We start from the raw sequence: 24360 nt of genomic DNA, 5'->3' as shown, positions 1-24360 counted from the left end.
TCTGAAAATTTCAACTTGAAAGACCGAAAACTGCCCATTGTAGCGTCGACATCCGCTATTTTGAAGAAAGAAAAAAAAAAAGCGACATTTTGTAATTTACGTTGATATGCCACCAAAATCTATACTGAAAATTTAGTGTCTCCAGCTTTTATCCTAAAAATTTAAAAAAACGAAAGTTGAACACCGTAGGGTACAGGCAGACAAACTAACAAATCGAATGTAGATCGAGTCATCCCAGAAGCCTCAGTGACGTTCGCCAAATATGAATACCAAATACGTGGTAATATTTGGTGCGTGGCTTGTAGCTATATTAATTTAAAACAAAAACATAATCCATCAAAATGTCTTATATGAAGTAAATATTTTTCAACGTAAAATAAATGGTTTTATTGTTGAAGTTCACTTTCGAAGCTGTGTGTGTTCAATTACGGGAATTTCCCGAGCACGTGTTGCAAGACGGTTCTTTTCTGAAAATTAATTTAAAACAATTAACGAAGATAGGTCTATAATTCATATTTTATAAAGGAAATGTTTTAAAATGTCATAAATGAAATTAAATATCTTCTAGCGTGAAATAAATAGTTTTATTGTTGAAGTATTCACTCTGATGCCTTGTGGGTTCAATTGCGGGAATTTCCCTAACACTTCTTTTACGACGTGTTTTCCCTGAAAATGCAGCTTGCTTTACTGTACATCGAAACTTCCATTAATACTGAAGTTTGAATTCAGCACTGAAAATAGTAAGCGTTACGTAGTCTTGGGAGCTCTGAGCATTAAGCTTCTTAACTTTGACAAGAATTTTTACGCTATTGCTGGTGTTGATTCTACACAACGCTTATTTGAAGGGTAGCAACAAATGACTGAACTGTTCTTGTTGGAAAACTAAATTTTACTGAATACTTTTGTTACCATCACAGGTATGAAATAATACTAATATTTTTACTAACGTATTTACATATTTACTGTTAGTACCGGCACCTATGACCTTAAACCCATCAACGTATGTGGGATAACGTCCCTCGGCGGCGCACACTATTAAGAAAGTATTTTCTAAAATATATTCTTATTTTACTTTAAATAGGCTATAAGCATAATCCACACATTAATTTGTTCTATAATTATCTCAAGCTAGGGGTTTTTCTTTTATTCATTCATTCAGTGCATTCAGAACTTTATAATGGGTCTTATGTTGAATGTTGTGGTCTACCTTAATGTGAAATCATAAAATTCGCCCAAAGAAAGTTCAAAATCTGATAAAATAACTTTCAATGTGATCACCTTATATGTTAGAGCAGGGTATAAACCCTTATACTTGGCTGGTCGTTTCTTAGGAGACGATGGGCTGCTTTTTTCCTTGACGCAGTGTTTCCATCACCATATTTGCTCACCAGTTAACTTGATTACGTACAATATAACTATTAATACCGCTTATTCCTATGGGCTTTTGTCTGCATAAAATAAAATTTATGCATTATCTTCATTTTATTCAAATAAAAGGTGTTACTGGAATCGAAGCATGTTTTAAATATCCAGGTGTTTCAAAGAGTCATGTATGTTAATGTTTCAGAAGTTTGGATAATGAACTTGGTGTTACCTATGCGTACTAATTTCATTAGCTGCGCGTAACTGGAATTTTTAAATTAAGAACCTTCCTAATATTAATTTACTCTTTCATTTTGAGTTCAAAAACAGAATAATAGGAGTGTAAAGCAAAACGTAAGAGCAGCAGTGCTATCAGGTTAAGAGCTCGAGACCTTCTGACCTTATTAAATATTTAAAAATTCGTATTTATTAATCAATATTTTGGTAGATTACAAAGGAAATTTTCTTGTCAACTGTTTATCCTTCGAACATAGCTCTTAATTCTACTGTCCATGAGTATACTGTTTAAATCTGTTTTAGTTGTTTTAAATCATTTTTATCACTGGATGAAACCCGATTTTCCAATATTGTTTCCTTAAGGCGGTTGGTACCTCTTCGCTGAGCTTATTCTAATATCATTGGAACTTTTTTCGTGTTTTCCTCAGCAAGCAATGAACAAATCCTTACAAAAATTTGCATGAAGTCAGGTCAATAATAAAGGATTTATTATACGAGCTTATAATTTTACTATAAGCCTCCAATAAAGTCATTTATTCCCCCCTTTTTTCATGTGAAGATTTGCAACAACGCATTGATGACACTCCGTTCTCTCTTCTAGCAGGTTGCGGCGAGTATCTCAAGTTACTTTTAAGTTTGAACATTGTCCACAGCTGTGAGGGGACCCTTTTCAAGAATGATATATTTATGGCATTTCAGTGAGGCGGCGTTGGAGTAAGTTTTCTTTGCTGAATGCAGAAAATAAGAACAGCGATAACAAATCCATTCTTCTTTTACATTAGCTTTTCCGCCGTCAGGTACAGACAGTTGTAAGCAATTAGTAGCGAACTGTCTCTATTGAATAAAGATACTTTTAATGTATACGAAAGCGAATGTCATTTTATTATTGTAACTTTTTTCGAAACATAAATAGACATAACTAACTTGACTCCAAGTAACACCATGCTAATATCCTTGTAACTTGCCCATTTTGTCTATATATGAGGTATTTATTATAAACTTCTAAGAAACTGGTTAAAAAAAAAAAACTTTTATAGTAGCGCAACTTGCTAAGAGAACTATTTGTATTTTATTATATTTCAATTTAAAATAAAGTGTATGGTTTGTAACAACGAATAGTGCTCAAAATAATACAAAATAAAACCTATTACCAGTCAACTTGAGATTTAGATCCAACATAATATGAACAACAATACCAATATATATTGTATACATTTATTTTTATATATATTTTTTTATATTTATATAAAAGGTGGTAAAAAGAGAATTTAGGAAATCAATTGATCACATTTGTTTAAAAGACCTCGTTTTAATCTATATTTGTATTCTTTCTTTACTCACTCATGAAGTATACCCAGAACTTACGTCAATTTTTTAAAGTTGATTCTTAGATAACTTTCGAGAGACGTCAGCAACATTTCGTTAACATCTTATTTGAACTACTTTTTAAATGGAATGTGTACGTTTAGAACTTGTGGTTTGATCTTACAATGTACACTCATGTGCAAAATGATTGTCGCATATCTATAACTGTCTTCTTGTAAGAATATAATTTGATGATGATTTTGTAGGATGCTTTTAATACTATGTGTATAATCGGGAAATGCATATTTGTGGTAAATTTCATAGGAAAAGAATTATAAATACGAAAATTAGAATGAATAAAACAAAATGAATTGTGTTTGGACAGGGGTAAATGAAATCTTGAATACTGCTGGATTGTGATAGTTGATGCATACAGATAAATGGATATATGTGCATCAGGATTTACAGCAGGTGCGTTTTAGGATATATGAAAGACAAATATAACCACCAGAATGACGTTTTAAAGGGTGTTTAAAAGTCACTGTTGAAAACAGGAAAGAATTTGCATCTAGATCATTTTTATACGGAGAATATGTTAGATGGGTGGCCTGTGGCAGAACTTAAGAAAGGATAGAATGAGTTGGGTCCAGTCAATCACGGGAAAGCACTCACTTCAACATCTAACGTCTGCACTTATTAGCCCCAAATGTCCAACTTAGTTGTGAAGGAAGATTAAACTCATGTCATGCATTTCAAGTCCTGCCATACAATTACACCCTAACCTCCACTCGTCGCAGAAACTCATGAACCTAAATATTTCTGTATTTAATCATCATGTACTTAAAATAAATAAAATTAAAAAAGCATCTTCATAATCATATACTGCAAAACTACCCAAATTTTATCCTATTTATGGGACCTGGACCAGTTTCATTGCAAGCAAGCCTAAATGCAAAACTCACCAGTTTTCGACACAATTTCAAGAAAATCACTTCAACACCTACGAATAAATTTTCTATTATCAACACTACTTACCCTTCATTTCTTCGTTGCTTGTGTGCATCGGCATATGTTACTTCTCCAGCCTGCCGCATGTAATCCTTCAGATCCTTTATACAGAAAATATTAAAATTATATCATAGACACGAATATTTCAATAGAATAATGTACATTAATTCTTATTAACTACACCAGAACAACACACATGACAAGAATCTAGAATATCCTAATTAATAATTTAAATTACTTCACCCCGTGCCTCCACCACGTTCAATATTAGTATTCAGTCATCTAAATACATACTTACTGACAAAAGGATTTTATATAACTTAACCGACTTTATTTTACACAGAACTATTAACATTTACGAAAAGGAAGCAAATACTTAATTACATATGAGTGTATGAGACGTGTTTAATATGGAGTACATTCAGGGACCGTCCTTGATTCAATTTACCTGCAACTGATGCGTATTTATGCAATCATACAATTATCAATGTAATTAAATTTTCGGAGAACAAAATTTATAATCTTAATCTTAACTTAAGGAAATCTGAGGGTAATCTTTCCATTACTGCCTACATTTTCAGATTCGTTTGAAAGACCAGTAACAATTACGTTTAGTAAGAGGAAACATACACCAATTATACTGCAAATATCTCTGATAAAGTAAAATGGTTTTGAAAACTCCCATTGTAAGGTACTTTCCGAATTTTCCCTTTCAATTCATGGTTACAGCATCATTAATGCATACAGAATGATGATTAGTACTTCAGATCCTTTCTCAGATTCATTAAATTTCTGAAGCTTAGTGTTTATATAACCTTATATTATTGCTCACCTATCAGCTCAATCACCTACACCTAAAATATATTGAAAGATCCTTCCCAGTTTGGTTCGTATTACTAATTATAACCAATATATTACTATTCTGTGTGCTCCATTGGTGGTTACACAGATCAAAAAAGTGATAACTGTGAATTTACACTAATAAACAGACACATAGCACTCAGGTACCTATTTCACACATCACAATTTTAAAATTCATGACCATCTAAACTGAGTGTTACCAAACAATACACACGGTGCATAAAAATGTAAACCTGATACAAATGCATTGTCATTTTAAAAGTACTGCATAAAAATATTTTCGTATCTACTGCAATACGTAAGAAATGTAGTTGGTAAGTCGCGATGGACTGAAGGGTTTACGTAAAAGCACGAGATTGGTTCGTTACTACTATGTTTACCATGTTGTATTCCCGTCTATCTTATTATCTGCTGTAAAATGAAATAAAGCATTACATTGCAAAAGCTCACATAGTAAGAAAAGCTACTGGGATTTTCAAAGAACTGCACTGGCACAGTCAGTAAGGCAGGTGTCTACCAATGCTCTACGCTCATTCCAATGTGGTTCAAGGTTTCACCCAAACTAAAATGCGAACCCACAGAAACCTTGGAGATAAAGATGGCTAGAGCGTGGTTCTGAATATCCTATCTCACTTATGTGCCGAACTATATAGAAAGTCAAATCTTGCCCTCCCTCCTATGACCTGTCCCGAATTCAGGGGGTCCTTTAATCATTTCAGAAAAAGGTTAATAGAACATAACTTTACTCACCAAACACAAATCATTCAATTTTCGGCATTTTATAGAGTTAATTCACTTGATGCAACTTGAAAATATGCAAAAATATTACGCTTTGAATGAAGGAATATTTAATGTGGAAAGTAAGATTGATTCTGTACACTTTAAACTGCTCGATCTCTATTCACGTACAAATGTGCTGCATTACGAATACTGAACGGATTTACGAAAGAAACGGAAGTAAAGCTTTGTGGCATTTACACGTTTCTCATAACAGGAAAATACTCATATTGACAACTTTGCACTTATTTTGATTGTATACTGATCACTGCATTGATTTCAATAATTTCTCATTATATATATATATATATATATATATATAATATAGTTTAAATTAAAATGTCCGTACTACCATTATTATAGAAGTTCTGTGATCAGAAAGCACAACCATTCACCAGAATTGAAGTGAACATGTTTCTGAAATTGGTGATCATCATTTACTTTTCAACAAGAACAATTAATACAGATTAAATCCTTAAGGGATCTGTATCAAACTTCTGTTTGGTTAAGAATACAGATCATATGAAAGCTGTTAAACATTTGTGTCCTACTGAATATGTTGAATCTCAAAACAAAATAATATTGTTGCTGTTAATACTTATACTATGTTGAACATTGAAAATATCCATAAGGCTTCATTGTTTCATTTAGTGATAATAGGTATTTGTTAGCGAATTGTGTTCACAAGCTGGGTTAAATTAATACTGCTAAGACGGACAGACAATGTAAAACCACGTTTAGGAATTCCAACTATCATTCTACTTACAGATTTCTGTAATTCCTCAATTTTCTTTCAATTCTTTTACTACTTTTCAATTCTTATTGGGTGTTGGAACATACATTTCTGAACATAACGTACAGCAACAGCATAATAATGGTGATAAGAGGCTAGCAGAGCTCGAGCAAAAACACCACCTTAGTGATTCACGTAACGTGTTTCCTCGTAAATAAGACTGGTTTTATTTTTTGCTCACAAGATGGACTAAGATTATTTTTTAGGAGGCTAAGCGTGTCAACTCTGAACGAAAAGGATACTAACGTGCTCTGATAGTTGCGACAAACGCGCAAAATTAAGTTTTGTTGTTGTAAGCTTAGGCGCAGGGCCATTAAAAAAAAAAAAAAAAAAAAAAAAAAAAAATCATGGTAGAACTTACTTTCAGGAAAACAGTACTAATCTGCTATTGTTCCGTTACTAAAATGAACATATATATATCATTTGTCAAAATCTTATCAGACCAACTTTCGAATCGATCTGACAGTACATCATACCTTCATTTTAGAATACACCGGTCTCAACTTGATCGTGAATGCACAAAATTATGCAGGTGTCACAACAGCCTGGTCTATTTTGCATCAAACTGTATTCACAAATCCTAAGATAACAATCTTAAAATGACTTATGCATTTGCATCTGTTCACCAGTAATCACCATTATGTTAATAGTTGCATTTGATAAGTGAGGCAAAGATAAAAGGTCCGATTCCTTGTGGAATATATATAACTACAAGTATCAGACAAAACAAGAAGCCACACCAGCAACAAGGATACTCCAAAACCTCCGTAAAGTTGAAACTGATAGCATGTGTTACTGCGCCGGTATACTATATGACCGTGAAAGGAAACTAATTATAACGAGGGATTATCTTGAAGGCCTACTTCAGGTAGCTATTTCTGAATGTTATGTACAAATCACAAAGCATACCAATATGTAACTGTTCCAAATTTAAGAAGTGGAAACGAGTTTTCCATTTTAAAATAATTTAGAGTTTTCAGAGGATCCTGATTAGATTTTGACAAAAACCATTCTTTAATCCAAATTCCAAACTAGGATCTCCCTTAAATTCTACATTATATATATATATTTTCTCGAGTAATCAAAAACTACACCACCATAACAGAACTAGAAGTTCAAAAAAGTCAACTCTCAAAAATTCGACGTTCCAAACATTGTCAATCTGCAACTTCATGACAGAAATCTTGAAACACGTTCCCCTCTCCGGTTTAGAAGCACAATGCACCTACAATTCAATATTGTTATTTATTTGTTTGATGCGTATGACTTATCTACACTGAGGGTTACCAAAGATAGGTCTGCAGGAACTTCTCCATTATGCTGACATCAGGTAGCCTAGGGGTATATGTAGTAGTCTTGTTCTTTCAAGTGAACCATGAATTAGTCGCATTTGCTTGCTGGATCTGAGTTCGAATTTCACTTAATTCGGGAGCAGAAAACATGGGCTTCTGGAAGAGACGCTACTATAGAATGAACTATTCGTTGTTGGTTTGCAAAAATTTTGTATCTGTGACACATCCTTAAAGAAAAAAAATATATGCCACAACTGCTGGCTAATAATATTCTGAAACAAAGTTTGGAGGCTAACCTACACCAAACTGTTCGTAGGCTTGCACAAACCTTTGACATGCATTACACTATTGTAGTTCTGCATGTGTGCAATAGGTAAAATGATAAATGGATACATGGATACTCCGTGACTTCACTCAAGCGCAATAGGATTTCCCTTTTGAAGTTTGTTGTTCTTTTCCGCTGACGTAGGGATCGTGAATGAATAGTGCATGGGACTACGACGTGTTATAAAAAATTCTCATGATAAACATCGGCGATTGGGACTGCTTAGGCTTAAGATGACGGCCAGGACGTCCAGCAAAACCACTCTTCCAATCCAAGAAGGTTATAGTACTTCTGTGACGGTGTTCAACAGCTATCATTTACCGCATCTTCCTCCAGCAAGGAGAACCATCAATGCGAAACTATATGAAATAAGCCAAGTGAGGCAAAGCTCTAACAGATGAAGCCATCATTAGTGAGGAGACGTGGTGTGCTTACTACACTCATCCACATATACCACAAATAACCCAATATTCACTATACCAGTTGAAATTTGGGATCAATCTTCTCAGGCGTATTCACCAGACCTGTCCCCAACAAAAGACCACTTCTGCCACTTGGGTCACTTACGTTCAGGTAAGGGGGTGACAACTCAGGGATGTGATATGCAGTGGACGAGTTCCTCGCGTCACCGACCAGTTCTTTCAACACGATATTGATAACTTGTCCGAATAATGGGACAGGTGTCTTGCTGTACGGTGTGATTACTTCGATTAGGTCGAGAGTTTTCAGATTCTACACACTTGAGCCTGCGTAACGGCACAAATAACATAAAAACAAGTAGAGAAACTCCAAACCGCCGATTTCAGTATCTCGATTAAAAAATAAATAAAAATAAAAAGTAATAGATATTACTGATCTTTCGAGTATTCTTATACACATACCATTATTAGGCATCTGAAAAAATCACCAGAATAAAAACTACTGATTGTAAGCTTTCCTTAATATTCGATGTAAGTTACATGTATAATGTTGCGAACCACTTAGCATTTTCGATTGAATTCAACAAAACGAGACGAAATTAACAGAATCCTATATTCAAAACACACCTGGTCTCAAATGCAACTATATTTTAAGAATGCATGATATGTGAAATAGATAACATTTAACACTAAAAAGAGTGCAACATAATGTGTAGTGTTACTAAACCACAAACTAGAGCCACGTAAGAGAAAAGCATTCAAACATAGTAGCAGACTGAACTGCACAAAATTAGCAGCATGGACTTTCTTCCCCTTAATGCAACACTTCCTCTAATTTTGTGTAACTTAAAATACATCTTTTCTCTACTGTTTTATCAATGCCTACGCTACGTTACGAAAATCCTCTATGTAATGCAAAATTTTACTTGCATTTTGCTAACTACATCTACACAATAACTCTTAATCACGTATTGTTTACTGTATGTAAAACCAATTCGCAGTTAAAACACTAAATTGTTTTGTAACTTCATTTCAATGGATGGCTTGATAAAGCACGCTTTTTGTTTGTTTAAATGTTAGTACCAATCTCAATTTTGAAATTCTGTATTAACTATCAAAGACACGTTAGTCGATGAAATATCTCCGAAAGGTTTAAAAAGTATGTACACGCTGTCATTACCAATAAATACCAATGCTCTCTGCTTTACACACAAATGTTGGCTAGAGACTCCTATAAGCTCGGTACTTCTGACTGAAAATTCACACACATGCAAACAAATGCAAAACCGTAAGTGATAAAAATATATAAAATTACAGATGCTGACCACATAACAATTCTGCAAATTCATATTCCTACGGTCTTTATTTTTTCCATAATAAACTTTTCTTGAACTAGTAAAGAAGTCATCTGCATGTGATATTAAGATTAATGTATTTCGAATCAGTCGCTTGATTATAAGTGACTCCTGGTTTACTTATAGCGATGAGGAAAAAAGTATAATTGCAAGCTTCCTCAAGCTGAATCCATAGTCAATGAAGCTTTATTGTAACTAAATTAACTACTAATTTTGCGCACAACTTTTTCAGTTACTTAAAAATAATACATGTATTATCTGCTACAATGCTTAAAATACTTTCACTGTTGTCAAAATTTCACATACTTATATAAAGAACCTTAGCTGTGGCATGCTAGATTCTGGTATGAAAAGTAAAAACAGTGTAGTTTCCATTATGTTGAATTACCTTTCGGCCTGTGACCTGTTTAGTCTTTGCCTGGGATTGAACCTCTGACTCTAGGCACGTCACACTATCGGTCAGCCAGACCACTGAGGGAAGGGTCATCACCAAAACGAGGCCCTGTCATCTTAACGGGTGAGGGGGAATTCCTCCCTCACAGGATTGGTGACTTCGCCACGCCAGAACCACAACACACCGTGGTGGGATAAGGTTACGCACTTGAGAGCTGAATGGAAGATGCATCTTTGGTTTGCCACAAGGGAATGTGATTGGATGCCCAAATGCCCAAACTGCCTGCCCTAATGGTCGGCCAAAGCGCGGATTCGACAGCTTAAATGCTCAAAGGCTTCGAGGGGAGCTCAAAAGGCCTATGGTCACAGGTATCGCCTCATCCCTCCACGACGTAGGAGGCAACGTTCTTTGAAAAAAACATTGTTAAATTTTTTTATATACATGACCATCTTACCAATTGGTAGGAGCAGTTACATGCTAACAATTTAGAAGCATTTTTCTTTTGAATTTTGTAATTAAATCTCAAGAACTGATCAAACCAGAAAACTGATGCAAAGTGATGCATGGGCATTTTGAACTTTTGAGAATTCAAATACTACGTATTCTTAGTTGAAAATTAACAAAATTGTTTTAACAAGTTTTACTATAATATTCTCTTAATTAGCAATGTACACTGTAGATAATTTATTTGATCAAAATTAAATAGTTAACTACTTTTTTTTTTGTTGTTGATGCTTTTGCCCATACCATCACTTTGAAATCACCAACAACTGCTCCTACAATTACATACAAAAATACAAATGCATAGAAGCATCATTATACATGTACTAAGAAAAAACTTAACGGTATATTACCTGCCAACTAACTCTGCTGGAAAGATTTTCTACGATCAGGCGATACTCAGTTCTTGTTGGAGGACCATACCTGTAATGCCAAAATGTTAACGACATTGTTAACGCTGTCTGTAAGCCAGGTCATTGTAGAAAAGCTTTATTACCTACAACTCAAGAATTAGGAACTTTACACATTTAAATTATTAAATAGGGCTGTATGATGTAGAAACTACCGAAAGTCAAAACACTAATTTTAGTGTTTTATATATATAACAAAGGAATCCCAACGCGGTCATGGAAAATTGATTTTACCAGAAAGTAATGATATTTTTTTTTTTTTAATACAACATTACGGAAAATAAGAGCTTCCGCTAATAGCTCTATCAGTAGGAACAGGTCCGTAGGGTGCTCACGGTGGATGGATTGATTATGCGTTGACACTCAAATAAAATCACCAAAAGCAGCTTCGAAGCAGTGGCTCATCCACACTTTTCTCGGCCTAGGCGAACCTTTACCCACCCACTGATGACTAAACCTCGGTTTCGATGTCGTAATCATAAACTCGTATTTTCTTGCATTCTGACGCTGTTCCTCACTGATTTCTGCTCCTCAGTTAACACATATGAACGAGCAATGCTGTGATGTGAAGCATTTTGTTTTTGGATCACAATTGCTTGGCACGATTTTCGAAGCTGATGCCTATGTCTTTCGCAATGTCTGATAGTCAAACATCAATTTTGGCGAATCGAATCACGAAGAGTATCCACATGAACTGTCTTTGATCTGCCACGTCGTCCACCTCATGATTTTTAGTCGACATTCTTCCTGTTTTCAACCGACTGCACCACTCAAAACTGCAACCGACTAACGCACTCGTCGCCTAAAGGATTTGGATATATATTGCTCATCCAAATCCTTTAATTTTCACTGCATACACAAATTGCCAAAAAGTTGACGCATTTATTCACGCCTATAACTTGAGCTCCAGGACGACAGCGGGAATGAATGGAGCAAAATCTCTAGTTTATCGTCATACGTTATGCACAGAGACTAAGGAAGATTGTGATGAATCAATGGTCAAATGAAGGTCCGGTACCTCGAAAAAATCCTTACGCTGTGTCCATCACGGATTTACTTGGAACAAGCTAAGATTGAAACAGGGACTTTATGCAGCAAAGATGAGTGCTTTACCACTGAGCCACTGCGTTCCCTCCAGGAAGAGTACGGCATCGCGTAGGATGTGGCATATGGTTGTGATTTTTTTTTATTACAGTCACTTGTTTCAGCGTGCTTTGTAGTCTTTTGTTAACCAAACCACGTATGTATTGAAGTTCTATTATTCAATTTTCGGTCTTTTACGTCCTAGAATGAAAATTTTATAATTTTACATCATAAGAGAACACGGATACAGTAACGAGCCTTAGAAGATAGAATTTGTGTATATTATGTATCGAAACGGACATATGCGGAAAGTGAAGAGAGACTGCAATTTGACTATTAATGTTAGATTTATCTAAAATATATATACGAAGCACAAATAGCATTCAAAAACTACGGATTAACCTACGACCACGAATTACAAAGGATCAAGAAAGAAAAAACGAAGTATCAGAAAAAGTTACCAGTTAAAATATTCACCTCTCTCTCCCAAAAGAAAACCACTATATCGTTAGTTATCTACCCATATTTAGCTGATATAGACTTAACATCTACCCCTAAACCTTAAATAGCCAGACTTAGTGATAAATTGCGGCACGAGTTTATCGCACAAGAATTTGAAAATTTAGAGTTTCGTTTTTCATATTTCGCGTTTTGTCGCATACTCCAAATAAAGTTTCGCATTTTGTAGCTCTTGTGGAAAAGATATTCCCTGACATTTTTATAATTGTTCTTTTTATTCATAGATCACTACAGAAATAAACCATTAATTAGCTGCAAACAAAATACACTGACTGTTTCACTTACAGAAAATTATATATTTTTCTTAATGAAACTGAAGGAAAATTAGTAACTAAACTTACTATGAGAAGGAAAGTTTTACTGTTACCTGAAACACATAAGCACAAGTTATATTTAAACATCAAACATAAGCATATTATGTGTTTCCACATTTTCCTCCTCCATTCTTGTATGTTTGTCACCAGTCCAAACTTCAAAAAACAACCTCTCACAACTGGCATTGATTGTTGAAAGCCACACACATATGTAAGTGCATTTGCAACAAACTTCAAAACAATCATCACTTCGGAACTTTTGTCCATTCAAAACATTCACTACACTACACTTTCGAGACGAATCACTTGTCAAAGAGTTCACAGGCCACTTTGTACAACTTCAAATACGGTATTTCATAATCAGATGTTTGCATTTTTTTTTTAATGAAGATAAAGCTTTAAAAAAAACTTCCTTAACGCAACAATGTCTGGTTCACTACTACATGCAATTACAGAAGGCTCAAATACCTTTCTCAAAGCATCATATACTTCTGTAGTTTGGGAGTCTTTTCTTTGGAAAGAAAGCTTCAAAAATGATCTTTCTGCAACTTTTTTTTTTTTTTTAAAGTCACATTCAACACTAGCTCTTTTTTACTTGCTAACAAACAAAGTGTGCTTTAAGTTTTTTCACCAAAGAGACCCTGCAACATATTCTCTATAGCCGTGTCCGAATCACCCAAAATGAAAGAAAATGGGAAAATTTCACGTTCTACCGTTCCGTCAGCGGAAAACTGGCGTTTTTAAATTAATGAAAACTTATTTTTAAAATTTCGTGTTATTTCGCGCAACGGAAACTAGTTCCATACAGCAATTAGAAGCAGAGATATACTAAACAAGCTCATGTATGTTTTAAATATTATATATATATATATATATATATATATATATATATAGCGCTTGTTTAGTGGCTTCATACACATGTTATCAATCTAAAGCATATTTCCAAGATATGAACTTCCAAAGCAAGGAAGGATGCAAGTTCTGCATTTGAGTAGCTGATAATTATTAACAGCAAGACAAAACTTCTTGGCAGTCATCTTCCCTTCGTAATGGGACAAACTACCTCGCCGTCAACATCTCCATTTAACTTCCAATCAATTTACCTTCTGATGAACGACTCTAAGAGTGAAACTACACAATTCATGTTTTCGCATATAGACAAGGAACATTTTAAATAGAGAAATTTAAAAAGTTCTGTCTACGAACATGGATTATGCTGATAACGCTTTGACATCTTTCATAGTCTTGCGAAATTCAGAAAATCTTTTACAGCTGCAAATCCTGTACTAGCAAAAATCAACGGTTTGCTGCACATTTTACCTAGAAAACTTTTGAAAATGTGTTTACATTTCAGTCGACACACACACAGAAGTGTTTTAAGTAAAATGTACAGCAAACAGTTAATTACGGCAATAATAAAACGTAGAGACCAACTAAATTGTCTTGCTCTCATACCTTAAATCGTCTAATGCATCAGTTATTACTGAAATAGTCATTTATGAAATATGAACAGTATTATAACAAACATATTCGAAGAAAACACAGCCTTATAGATTTTAACGAGAAAGGATGTTCTGTAAGGTTAATGGAATATGAGCAAATTCGTGAGAGTACTTGTTGAAAAATCTAGATTTAAAAAGCGCACTAAACTAATATCTTATCTGGATCCCCACCATTTCTTCCGAGAAATTACATACCACAGGATGGGGTAGGTAATACTGGTTTGCACTATAAATAAAATTATAGGTCCCAGGCCGCTTCCTTCTCTTTTCCTAGATAGTGTGCTCGTCGAGACGTCATCCCTCAAAACGTGACGAGCTATATGGTCATAGATGCCGAAAGCCCAGAAATCTAAATCCCTAAAATCGTTACAGCCGCAATTGAGAAATCCGCATTTTTTGACTTTCAACCTCCAGTAACTTACCCTTATTTTTAGAGGTAAGAAGAAAATTCCCCCAGATACGTTGAATTTTTTTCGAAATTTGTATGAAAGTTTCGTTTCTTTTTTTATTGAACCAGATAATGTGGCCTCTTATAATGAAAGTACATACGAAATGTATATTTTACAATGCCACAATAAATTTTGATGTGTCATTACACACACAAATATATACACATACAAAAACTGCAGTCTCTTCTATCATAGTACAGCCCTATTTAACTTTAATCAAAATACTACTAAATCAGAAAAATATGAACGATCCCGGTACTTGAGTAATTTCGAATTACATTTCGAACACTACTGTATAAAATAGCTTTGAACACTCATGCACTATCTACAATGCAAAATCAAGGTATAGAAATAACTATATACTCTGAATACGCTAGATCTATTTCACACGGCTATTTCAGTTCTTATTTGTAAGAATGAATATATATCTTCCTCACAAATATAAATACAAGGCAACCAAAAAGTTTTTTTTTTTTTCTTTCTTTCTTCCATTCTAGAGCAAATGGACAGTATGCACCTTTAGATTTCGAACTGATCTCATCAACATCCAACATCTTTTGCCAACGTTCCAACAGCTGCACAATATCGTGGTGAAGAAACTCAGCGGTCGTGGATGTAAAGAAATCCGTATGTTCCACAGGTGGTGCAATCTGTTGGCGCAAGGTCCGGTGAATATGGTGCATACCAGTCTCTCCCAGACGAGTTGCTGAAGGGTTTGCCGGATACTCTTCGCCACATATGGCTTGGTATTCTCGTGTAGAATTGAAACACCATTTGCAACTACTGAGAGTAGAGGTCAGCAATAATGGTCTGGACCAGGTAGTAAGAGCTCGTAATTCACTACATGCCAACAATTGCACCATACAGAGAGCATTGTCTTTCGTGGGTGCAGAGGTATCTTGAGGTGTGACGAACAGTGTCACGTGCCAACGAATGCCTGGTACACATGGCACTGTCGTAGAGGATTTACATTTCGTCACCAGTAAGCAAGCACAGATAGGTGTGTTTTGAAGTGCGGAGTGAGCAAGGACGAACAGACTGTTGCTCGTTGTTCCTTGTTGGTTGCCGACAATGTGTTAGGTATCCATTAACTTGTATGACTTCCCTATCCTATGCAGGTGCAGCCAATGTTTCAGCGGAAATCTGGAGCCTTTCTGCAAGTTTATCACATGTCAGACCACTATCCTCCTCAATGGCTGCTTTCAGGGCCTCATCATCCAACACATGTGATCGTTCATTGCGAGGTTCATCCAAAAGGCTCAATTCCTGAACGGAATTTCTGGGACCAATGCCTGGCATATGCGGCAGCTGAGAAGCCCACTTTAAATTAATTCATATCAAACACACACGAACAAGCTGCTTCGATACCTCCACTGTTCTTCGACATTGGACAAGTTATGATTTTGTGTACGTAACGTGCCTGTATTACTGACGGTTGATGGTCAGACTACAATCACTTGGCAACCACGTGCGCCATTTCATTTTCTCTATGAGCGCATGATTAATGGGACGTCAAAAACGTGAAGAAATTTTTTGGTTACCTTGTAGTTACACGAGTTAATTTACGTTTCAAGTACTACATATTTGTACTTTACTATAATTTTTATATACTTAAAATTACTTTGTTATTCAGTTTTACTGTTCTATTTCTACACATACATATACAATCTCTCTTTGGTATACGGTAGTAAGGACTTAAAGAACTTTTAAGTTGCTTCCACTTTTGAGAAATTTTTAACCAGAGAAACACTCATTTGGTATGTGTGTGTGATAAATATGCCCTTACCCATACTTCATATTATTTTGCCGGTTTTAACGACAGATTAAGTTCGTTTTGGCTCAACTGAAAAATTTATTTATTGTTGGCCTAAGCGTATAGATACATATATATCTTCAAACGAAATTTAGATTAAAAAATCGAGGAAATTTTGTTAAATGTAAATATCAGCAGACTGACACTTTCCACGATACTACCTGATCAAAGTTGCCAAGATACTTTATATGATATATATATATATATATATATATATATATATATATATATATATATTGAAGTGGCACTATAAATTTATTACATATTCAAAATCTATGTTACGCGAGAACTTACAATACCACATTTATTTTTCAGTGTTGTGAACTAAGAACACTTCAGCATCATAAACATTCCCATTTACGAGACTTCCATAACAGTAATAACAAAAGTGAGACGGACTTGCAAATGCACATTGGAAGTACTTTAGAGATATGACCAGGATGACTTATTTCTAACAAGTGAGTTTCGTTTCACAGTACGAACCTACGGCAGACCTTGAAACCATGCGAATTCAGTATTCCAACTTTTGCAAAAGAAAGAAAAATATCTGTTCATCGGACGCTGAATTCAGATCAAAAACTATCTCGGTCTCTTTGTTGACAACACACTCCCTCAAGTATTCCAAGCTGTCAACAAGATACCCACAGACGATGGATTAATTACAGGGTTGCCATTTTGACAACCAATTATGTCATAATTGCAGTGGAACAATGGTTTTCCATGCAATTTGCAGTTCTACAATGAGGCCTTCGGTAGGTATATAACAAAAACTAAGAAAGGGCATAAAACACTCACTGCCTTTTAGTTCATGGTGATAATTAAAACTTTCCGATACCACTCGCACATTACAAGAAAAGCAAAAATAGTGGAAGCGACCATGCACTGTGTACAGCAGTATGAGTAAAAAAACTAATTTTAAGAAACTTTCTATCTCAATATCAATAATAGTTGATATAAAACATGTAGTCATTTTGATCTCACTACTTAACGTTTCGTTGTTAGTTTTATATGACTCCATTATGGCTCAGTAAACTATGTGGTCCTTGTTTTCTTAACTGATAGGACGACTTATGACTAATAGTTACAGAAGATAAATGTGCTCTATTTCTATTCTAACTCTACAAAGATCTGTCATTTTTTTTTTTTTTTATGTAACAAAAACTGGTAAATATAATTAAAATTAGGTTTTGTCCTACGCATCCAATAGTGGATACATATGACTGCCCTATTTACACATTCTATAAACCTTGATTTTGCACACCTACGTCTTATAGCTTATAAGGTGAATCCAGAACTAATCTTTTACCCAACCGTCCAAAAGTCTACTCTCTAGTAAGCTTACTTGTCCACTGCCCGACTGCGCCTGCGCGGAGGTGGCCCAAAGCTCCGGCGGCTGCTGCCTCTCCAGAGGTCACTTCCGCGCGGCGTTCCCCGAGCTTTCTCTACAGACACTCTGAAAAACAAGGTAGACATCTCAGCGCCTTACTTGTCTATCCAAGAGGCTCTTCTTCGATTGTTGTAACCATAACCAGCGCCCTTTCGTGCTGTACCTCGAGCATGTTCAACTATAACCCTGTAAAAAAAATCAATATGTTACGGGAAACCCGGAGTCTTCTGCACCAGTAAGGTTGCCAATCATCTCATCAAGCTAGACAAAGAAAATAGGGAGAAAAACAGAAGTAAATCAATATTTGCTGAAAGAGAAAAGTAGAATCAGTATAAGCAAAATTTAGTCTTCTATTTTGTAAGATAAATACCAAAGAGCTACAGCGCAGCTCCTTATAACCATCAAACACAGTATCCAATTATCGTTCAGTTGTTGTTAGGCTAAAAAGGAGAGAAAAAGTTAAAATCTTCATGCATCGATGCGCAAAAAGTTTCACCGTCTCACCTTACTATCGAGGGAGTAAAATCTATTAATACCAAGTCGCTAATCGAAAGAAAAACTACCAGTCTTCTCCACAATTGACTGATTAGCAAATTTAAAAAAAGAATATTGCAAGTCACGTAGACTTATAGGCTTATTTAATACCACATGCCACACCTAAATAAATTTGAAATTAAACCCATCAAAAGAACCAATGAAATTACATAACAGTTTGATATGTAATATTCACTTGTCTTTTTTAATTGGATTTTCCACGGACATAAAATAATCATGGCAACGGAATGTTTACTATCTGAATTATTTTCAGCAAATCACAAACGACTTATCAGTATATAATCATGCTATGATAATGATAAAAGATATTGTAAACAAGCAAAAAGGTCCTCAAAGGAATTAAAGACTTGAGTGTGTATCAGGGAAATTAGATGAACCAAAATTATCTGTAAAGCTTCTGACCTGCATAGAAATAAATAAGGTAAGTGGATTCCATACTTACAGAAGGTACAACACGAAGAGCAAATACTACACCGTAATAAATATTTAAAAATATCAAGTACCATAATTACTACTTTGCTTTCAAAAAATTTAAAGAATAAAAAATACAATGAGTAAACTGGAAACATCACATACGTAGACATCCTCATGTACAGTTACAGTAGCTCAAAAAGCTATCCCCCTTCTCTCGTAAACACGAAACAGCGCCCAAATGATGCCAACAATCAACTCTCCCCACCGATACAACCTATTCGTTGCTTTCTCGAACTTCAAGATAATTGAAACTACCATAATAAAAATAACTTAAGTCACAAGTCACACGATTTTCAAAATTCATTTCCACGTATCGCGTATGGGAACAATTCTCTAGTTCAATTTTTAAGGTTAATATAACTTTCGTAAGAATTCCACGTCCTAACAGGAGCGAGAAAAATTACGCCAAAACAATGCAATACAGAAAACTAAGCTTCATTGACTGGCCAACGACCAATCATAAATAAGCCTTACACTGAGTTGGATGACATTCTCTGTCACCTACGCGGCATTAGACACTAACTGTACACGAGGTCATCATTGAGGTTTTACATACTTAAACGATCCTTAAGTTTTTCTAATTTTCACACTGACATGCGCCTGCTTTATTATATATACAGCGGATGGACAAAAATATGGAAACAACTGAAAAATTGCACATTATCTTTATTAAGAGCAAGTATGACCACCTTTGGCACGCAGAACGGCCTTCAGTCAACGGGGAATGGAGAAATACAAATCGCGTACGGTTGTCAAAGGGGTGTACCATTCTTCTACCAAAGCAGCTGCAAGCTGTAAAGATGTGGGTAGCGGTCTCGCATCATCTTCTCCATAACTGACCACAAAAGCTCATTGATATTGAGGTCTGGCGTTTGTGCAGGCTATAGCATATGTGACACTTCATCTTCGTGCTCATCAAACCAGTCCTGGATGATGTGAGCTGTATGAACAAGAGCTCTTATCTTGAAACACAGCATTACCATCTAGAAACAAAGTTTGCACCATGGGATGCAGCTAGTCGCTCAAAATGGTTACGTAATCCTTGCCAGTGACATGTCCATGCTAGGTGATTATGGGTTCGGCAGAATACTAGGATATGGCTGCCCAAATTATCACTGAACCATCCCCATGCTTCATCAGGGTGTCTACTAAAATTCCAAAATGAAATTTCGTGACCTTTTCTTTACCAAATCATAAAATTTCGTAACATTCTCCAGAGCGAATTTGGGTGCGAATTAGACCGAATTTTCATGCATGCGATAAAAGCGTGCTTTGCTTGCGATTTGGTAGCGTCTAAAGTCGACCACAAGTGGTAGTGGATTTTGACGTTTTATAGAACACAATTTTCCAGTCTACTTATATTTGTAAATAAATAAATAAATGAAAAAAAATAAATAAAAAAAATCGTGACCTGAAAGCTAAATTTCGTTACTTTTTCTTTACTTTCATGACCGTTTTTTGATTTCATGACTTTCGTGACCGATAGACACCCTGTTCATTCTTGGTAACACACTGTATCGTACGATTGTGTTGGCGTTCTCCACATGTAAACTCGGCCAGAATTTGGAAATGATGTAAAGGAAGACTCATCCGACCAGATGACAGTCTTCCACTGCTCCATTGTCCAGCTTTTACGGGCGTTGTACCACTGTCTCCGTACAGCAGCATGGTCAGCAGTCATGAGTGGTTTGAGAATTGCAGATCTGTCATAAATACCCTGCTTGTGGAGTTCTCTTCTGACTATTTTGAGGCTGAGTTTGTAAGCAATGTATTCAGCTCAGCTGACTTTAGGCGCAGCAGTGATCTGCTTAGTCACAATCCTACCCACTGTGCGTGTCATGAAACACACATTTGCGTCTACGCTGATGCGATTTTTCCGGAACATTCGTAGGCACTCATGATCTTCGAGACTGTGCCTCTTGATACAACAAACATTTCCGGTACTTCTGTCACGTAAGCTCATACTATACGTGCACCCACAATTTATCCTATTTGAAACTGTCAGCTCAGACATAATTCACGATAACCTGCACGGACCGGTCACTGAACTATAACTAGCCCATCTATTCGATTGATCAGGTTATATACCTCACAGGATGTGCCGATGACCACAGCGACACCTATCGTTCAGACGCAAATCGTTTGAAATAGCTACCTCTTGTTTCCATATTTTTGTCCATCCCCAGTATATATTATATAATAAATAAAAGGAATTAGTAAAAGCGTGTAGAGAATGAAATACTATTTTATCAAATGAAAAACTAATTTGTCTATAACTGATGAATTGTTGACGTTATGTTCATTGGAAGATTGTATCTAAATCTAGTTTCCCTGAAGTACTGAAGAGTTGACTGAACGTGACACACCAAAATTCCCTAAAACGAGATTAATTAATGTTCACAAAATATTACTTTAAAAATATACTCCTGCTTCAAAATAGAATTTATTTGCATAGCTTCATTGTTATTTATGTTATTCCTATTCATTTACCATATTCTTAATTTTCAATAACACCTATTGTTTCTAAACATGACAAGCGGCATCTTGGTGAAAATTATAAAAAAATCTGCTCAATTTAAGTCTTTACACCAAATTCAGGATAATCCAGGCAGTTTCACCACTGCATTTTAAAACTATTTCAATACTTCATTAAATATTTTATTGCACATAATTACACGGAAAACTTAAAACAATTTACTTAATGTAAGCCACCTTAAGAGCAGTATTTACTAAAGCACTTACATACTTTGCTTTTCCGTATCCTATTCAGATTTAATGAATTTGCATACATCCTAAATCAACTAAGATCTTTTTTCTTACCAATGTCTTAGTGCTAAAAGCTGTCAGCGAAAATTCAACGTTTTAACAATTTTGAAACTATCTACAACATGATACACAACAGTATCTAATAGCTATTGAGCTTATTTACAATTTAGTCCTTTTAATCTGTACAATAATAAAGAATTGTGATAAACTTCTGATTTATGAATGGGGAATGAAAACATACTGTCGGGTTATAGTACATCTCTAAAAAGGCTGTTTGAAGTTTGATAGAAGTGTGGTATATTATCACCTCGAAAAAATAAAAGTTGTTTAACTAATGTTTTTGTTTCTTTGCAGTTATATGCCTGTAATAATGGTACATATTGAAACCCACGCGCCACGGCACCATCGCACGCCGCTAAAGGAACCAAAACAAAATGGCGCAGCCCACTAATAAACCTAGTATCATATGGTGATTCGTTTTCGGCATTTGAAGGGAAAGAACACTAACAATCAATGCTGGTTTGGTAGAAGTGTATGGCAACAATGTACCATCATATAACAGTGCTTAGGTGGCGCAGAACGGCGTATCACAATCGAGAGAATAATGGAAAAGTGAAAATCAGTCATGGGCCAGTTTCCAACATCTTGCACATGACAAAGGTCGCCGCCAGCTGGGTTCTGTGACTGCTCACACCCATTCAGAAAACCTGCCGAACCGAGGCAGCAGCGGGAATGTTGCAACTGTGTCAGGTCAATCCAAATGACTTCTTTAAACGCTTAATCACCATGGATGAGTGCTGGGTGTACCACTATGACCCCGAAACAAACGCACACAGAAAGCAGTGAAAACTTGTGGATTCACCACCGCCAAAAAAGGCAAAGCCCAACCATTGTCGGGCAGGGTGATAAGTGTTTTACGGGACTCGCATGGTGTGATGCTAACAGATTATGTGAAGGAGTAAACCATCACACGATCACTCTACCGAAATTTCACAAGGTTACACGAGACCTATCACGATGAAGTGTCGAGGGAATGTCCAAGAGGGACTTTTTGCTTGACAACACCGCAACTCATTTTTCAGTAGTAGAGCGTTCACCTCCGGTGCTTGGGGTCCCTGGTTCGATCCCAGCTTGCGCCGTGTGGACTTTGCGATGGACAAACAGTGCTCGTGGGTTTCCTCGGGGTTCTCCCGTTTCCTCTCACTATCTTTATTCCACCATTTCACTCATCTCTCATCATCACAGTCTCCTTTAGCCTAACCGGCATAACCGTGGGACGTAAAATTTAAAGATCTCATTTCATTTTGCATAAGGCTGCCCCACATATGCTACTGCTTTGGGCTATCAAATTTTGCCCCACCTCTTATTCTTAAGACATGGCACCCAGCAACATTTTGCTCTTTCCGCGGATGACGAAACCTTTACATGACAGGCATTTCCGGAATGACGACGAAGTGATTAGAGGTGAAACGTTTCCCAAACAACCCAAATGAGTTATGTTATGATCTGACACCAAAGAATTTAATTTGATCTACACAAACAGTTAATCCGTCACATTATTACTGATATCAATTCAAATATTTCAGTAACTAATTTCTCATATACCTAAGCATATTGAATAATTCCTTTTGAGAACTATTTGATTCACTTACAAATTCTAAAGCAGCTTCAGTTAAAAGTTAAAAAGTATCTCCGGAATTCTAAAAGTTCCACACGCCAAACCTTTTTTGAGTTTCCGATGAACAGCTAATTTGTTAAAATAAGATATTCTACTAATGAAGACTTAAGATGTGTATAAAACTGAGTAATGCTTAGTCAAAGAATTACAATTAAGGGTTGTGTAAACTGATCTGAATGAAATATCTAAAAAAATATGAGCATTTTTGGCAATTCACATTGAAATCCAACGTAACTTTTTTTTTTTTTAAATGTATGCTAGTGAAAGATTATTATTTTCTGAACTATCACATGTGAATATTGATGGGGGTAAATATCTCTGCAAAGTTCAGTTTCCATAATTCTGTAGTTTCTTTGTCGTTGATTCGTAGAACTTGACATTTTACATACAGTACCATATTAAAAATGTTACATCGCCTTCACGTGAGTAATTATTCTGTGAATACTGGTGGGAAAGGAGTGTAATTTGTAATAAAACCTTCGCTATTTCTTAATAATATCAGTGAAACAGAGAGATAATGCGAAAGATGCAGTTTTTAGCTGTACTCTATTCAGACGTGAAGTGACATTAAGGGTGTTATGGATTTAAAAACAGCTGTCAGCCATGAACACCTTACAGTGGTGTAAGATTTCCAGACAGTTTTCTACATTACAAAAACATGATTTTAAAAAATAATAAAAAGAAGGTTTAATAACACTTTACCTTTCGCCTAATAATTCCTTCCCGTTCAATTCATAAACTGCGTCATCTGCATCCCGGTAGTCATCAAATTCCTGAAAGA

At 35.6% G+C, this 24360-nt stretch overlaps 1 protein-coding gene across 9 annotated transcripts in view; it reads right to left on the bottom strand.

Annotated features, from left to right (window-relative positions):
* LOC145686083 (serine/arginine-rich splicing factor 5-like) overlaps window positions 1-24360 on the bottom strand; it is a 78794-nt gene that overhangs the window by 38067 nt on the left and 16367 nt on the right. For 4 of the 9 annotated variants that reach the window (XM_081759012.1, XM_081759013.1, XM_081759008.1 and 1 more), the window contains exons 3-6: window positions 24282-24352; window positions 18062-18172; window positions 10983-11061; window positions 3940-4013 (exon numbers count right to left, since the gene is read on the bottom strand). In XM_081759012.1, coding sequence (XP_081615138.1) covers window positions 3940-4013; window positions 10983-11061; window positions 18062-18172; window positions 24282-24352 — 335 coding nt within the window. Of the gene's footprint in view, window positions 1-3939; window positions 4014-10982; window positions 11062-18061; window positions 18173-18205; window positions 18293-24281; window positions 24353-24360 lie in introns of all 9 variants that reach the window. The other 5 variants (XM_081759016.1, XM_081759010.1, XM_081759015.1 and 2 more) reach the window with 3 other exon arrangements.

This window comes from Thermobia domestica, chromosome 5 (genome assembly GCF_964235325.1).
Source record: "Thermobia domestica chromosome 5, izTheDome1.hap1.1, whole genome shotgun sequence".
Classification (NCBI taxonomy): Eukaryota; Metazoa; Arthropoda; class Insecta; order Zygentoma; family Lepismatidae; genus Thermobia; species Thermobia domestica.
This window is presented reverse-complemented; position numbering and strand designations above follow the sequence as displayed.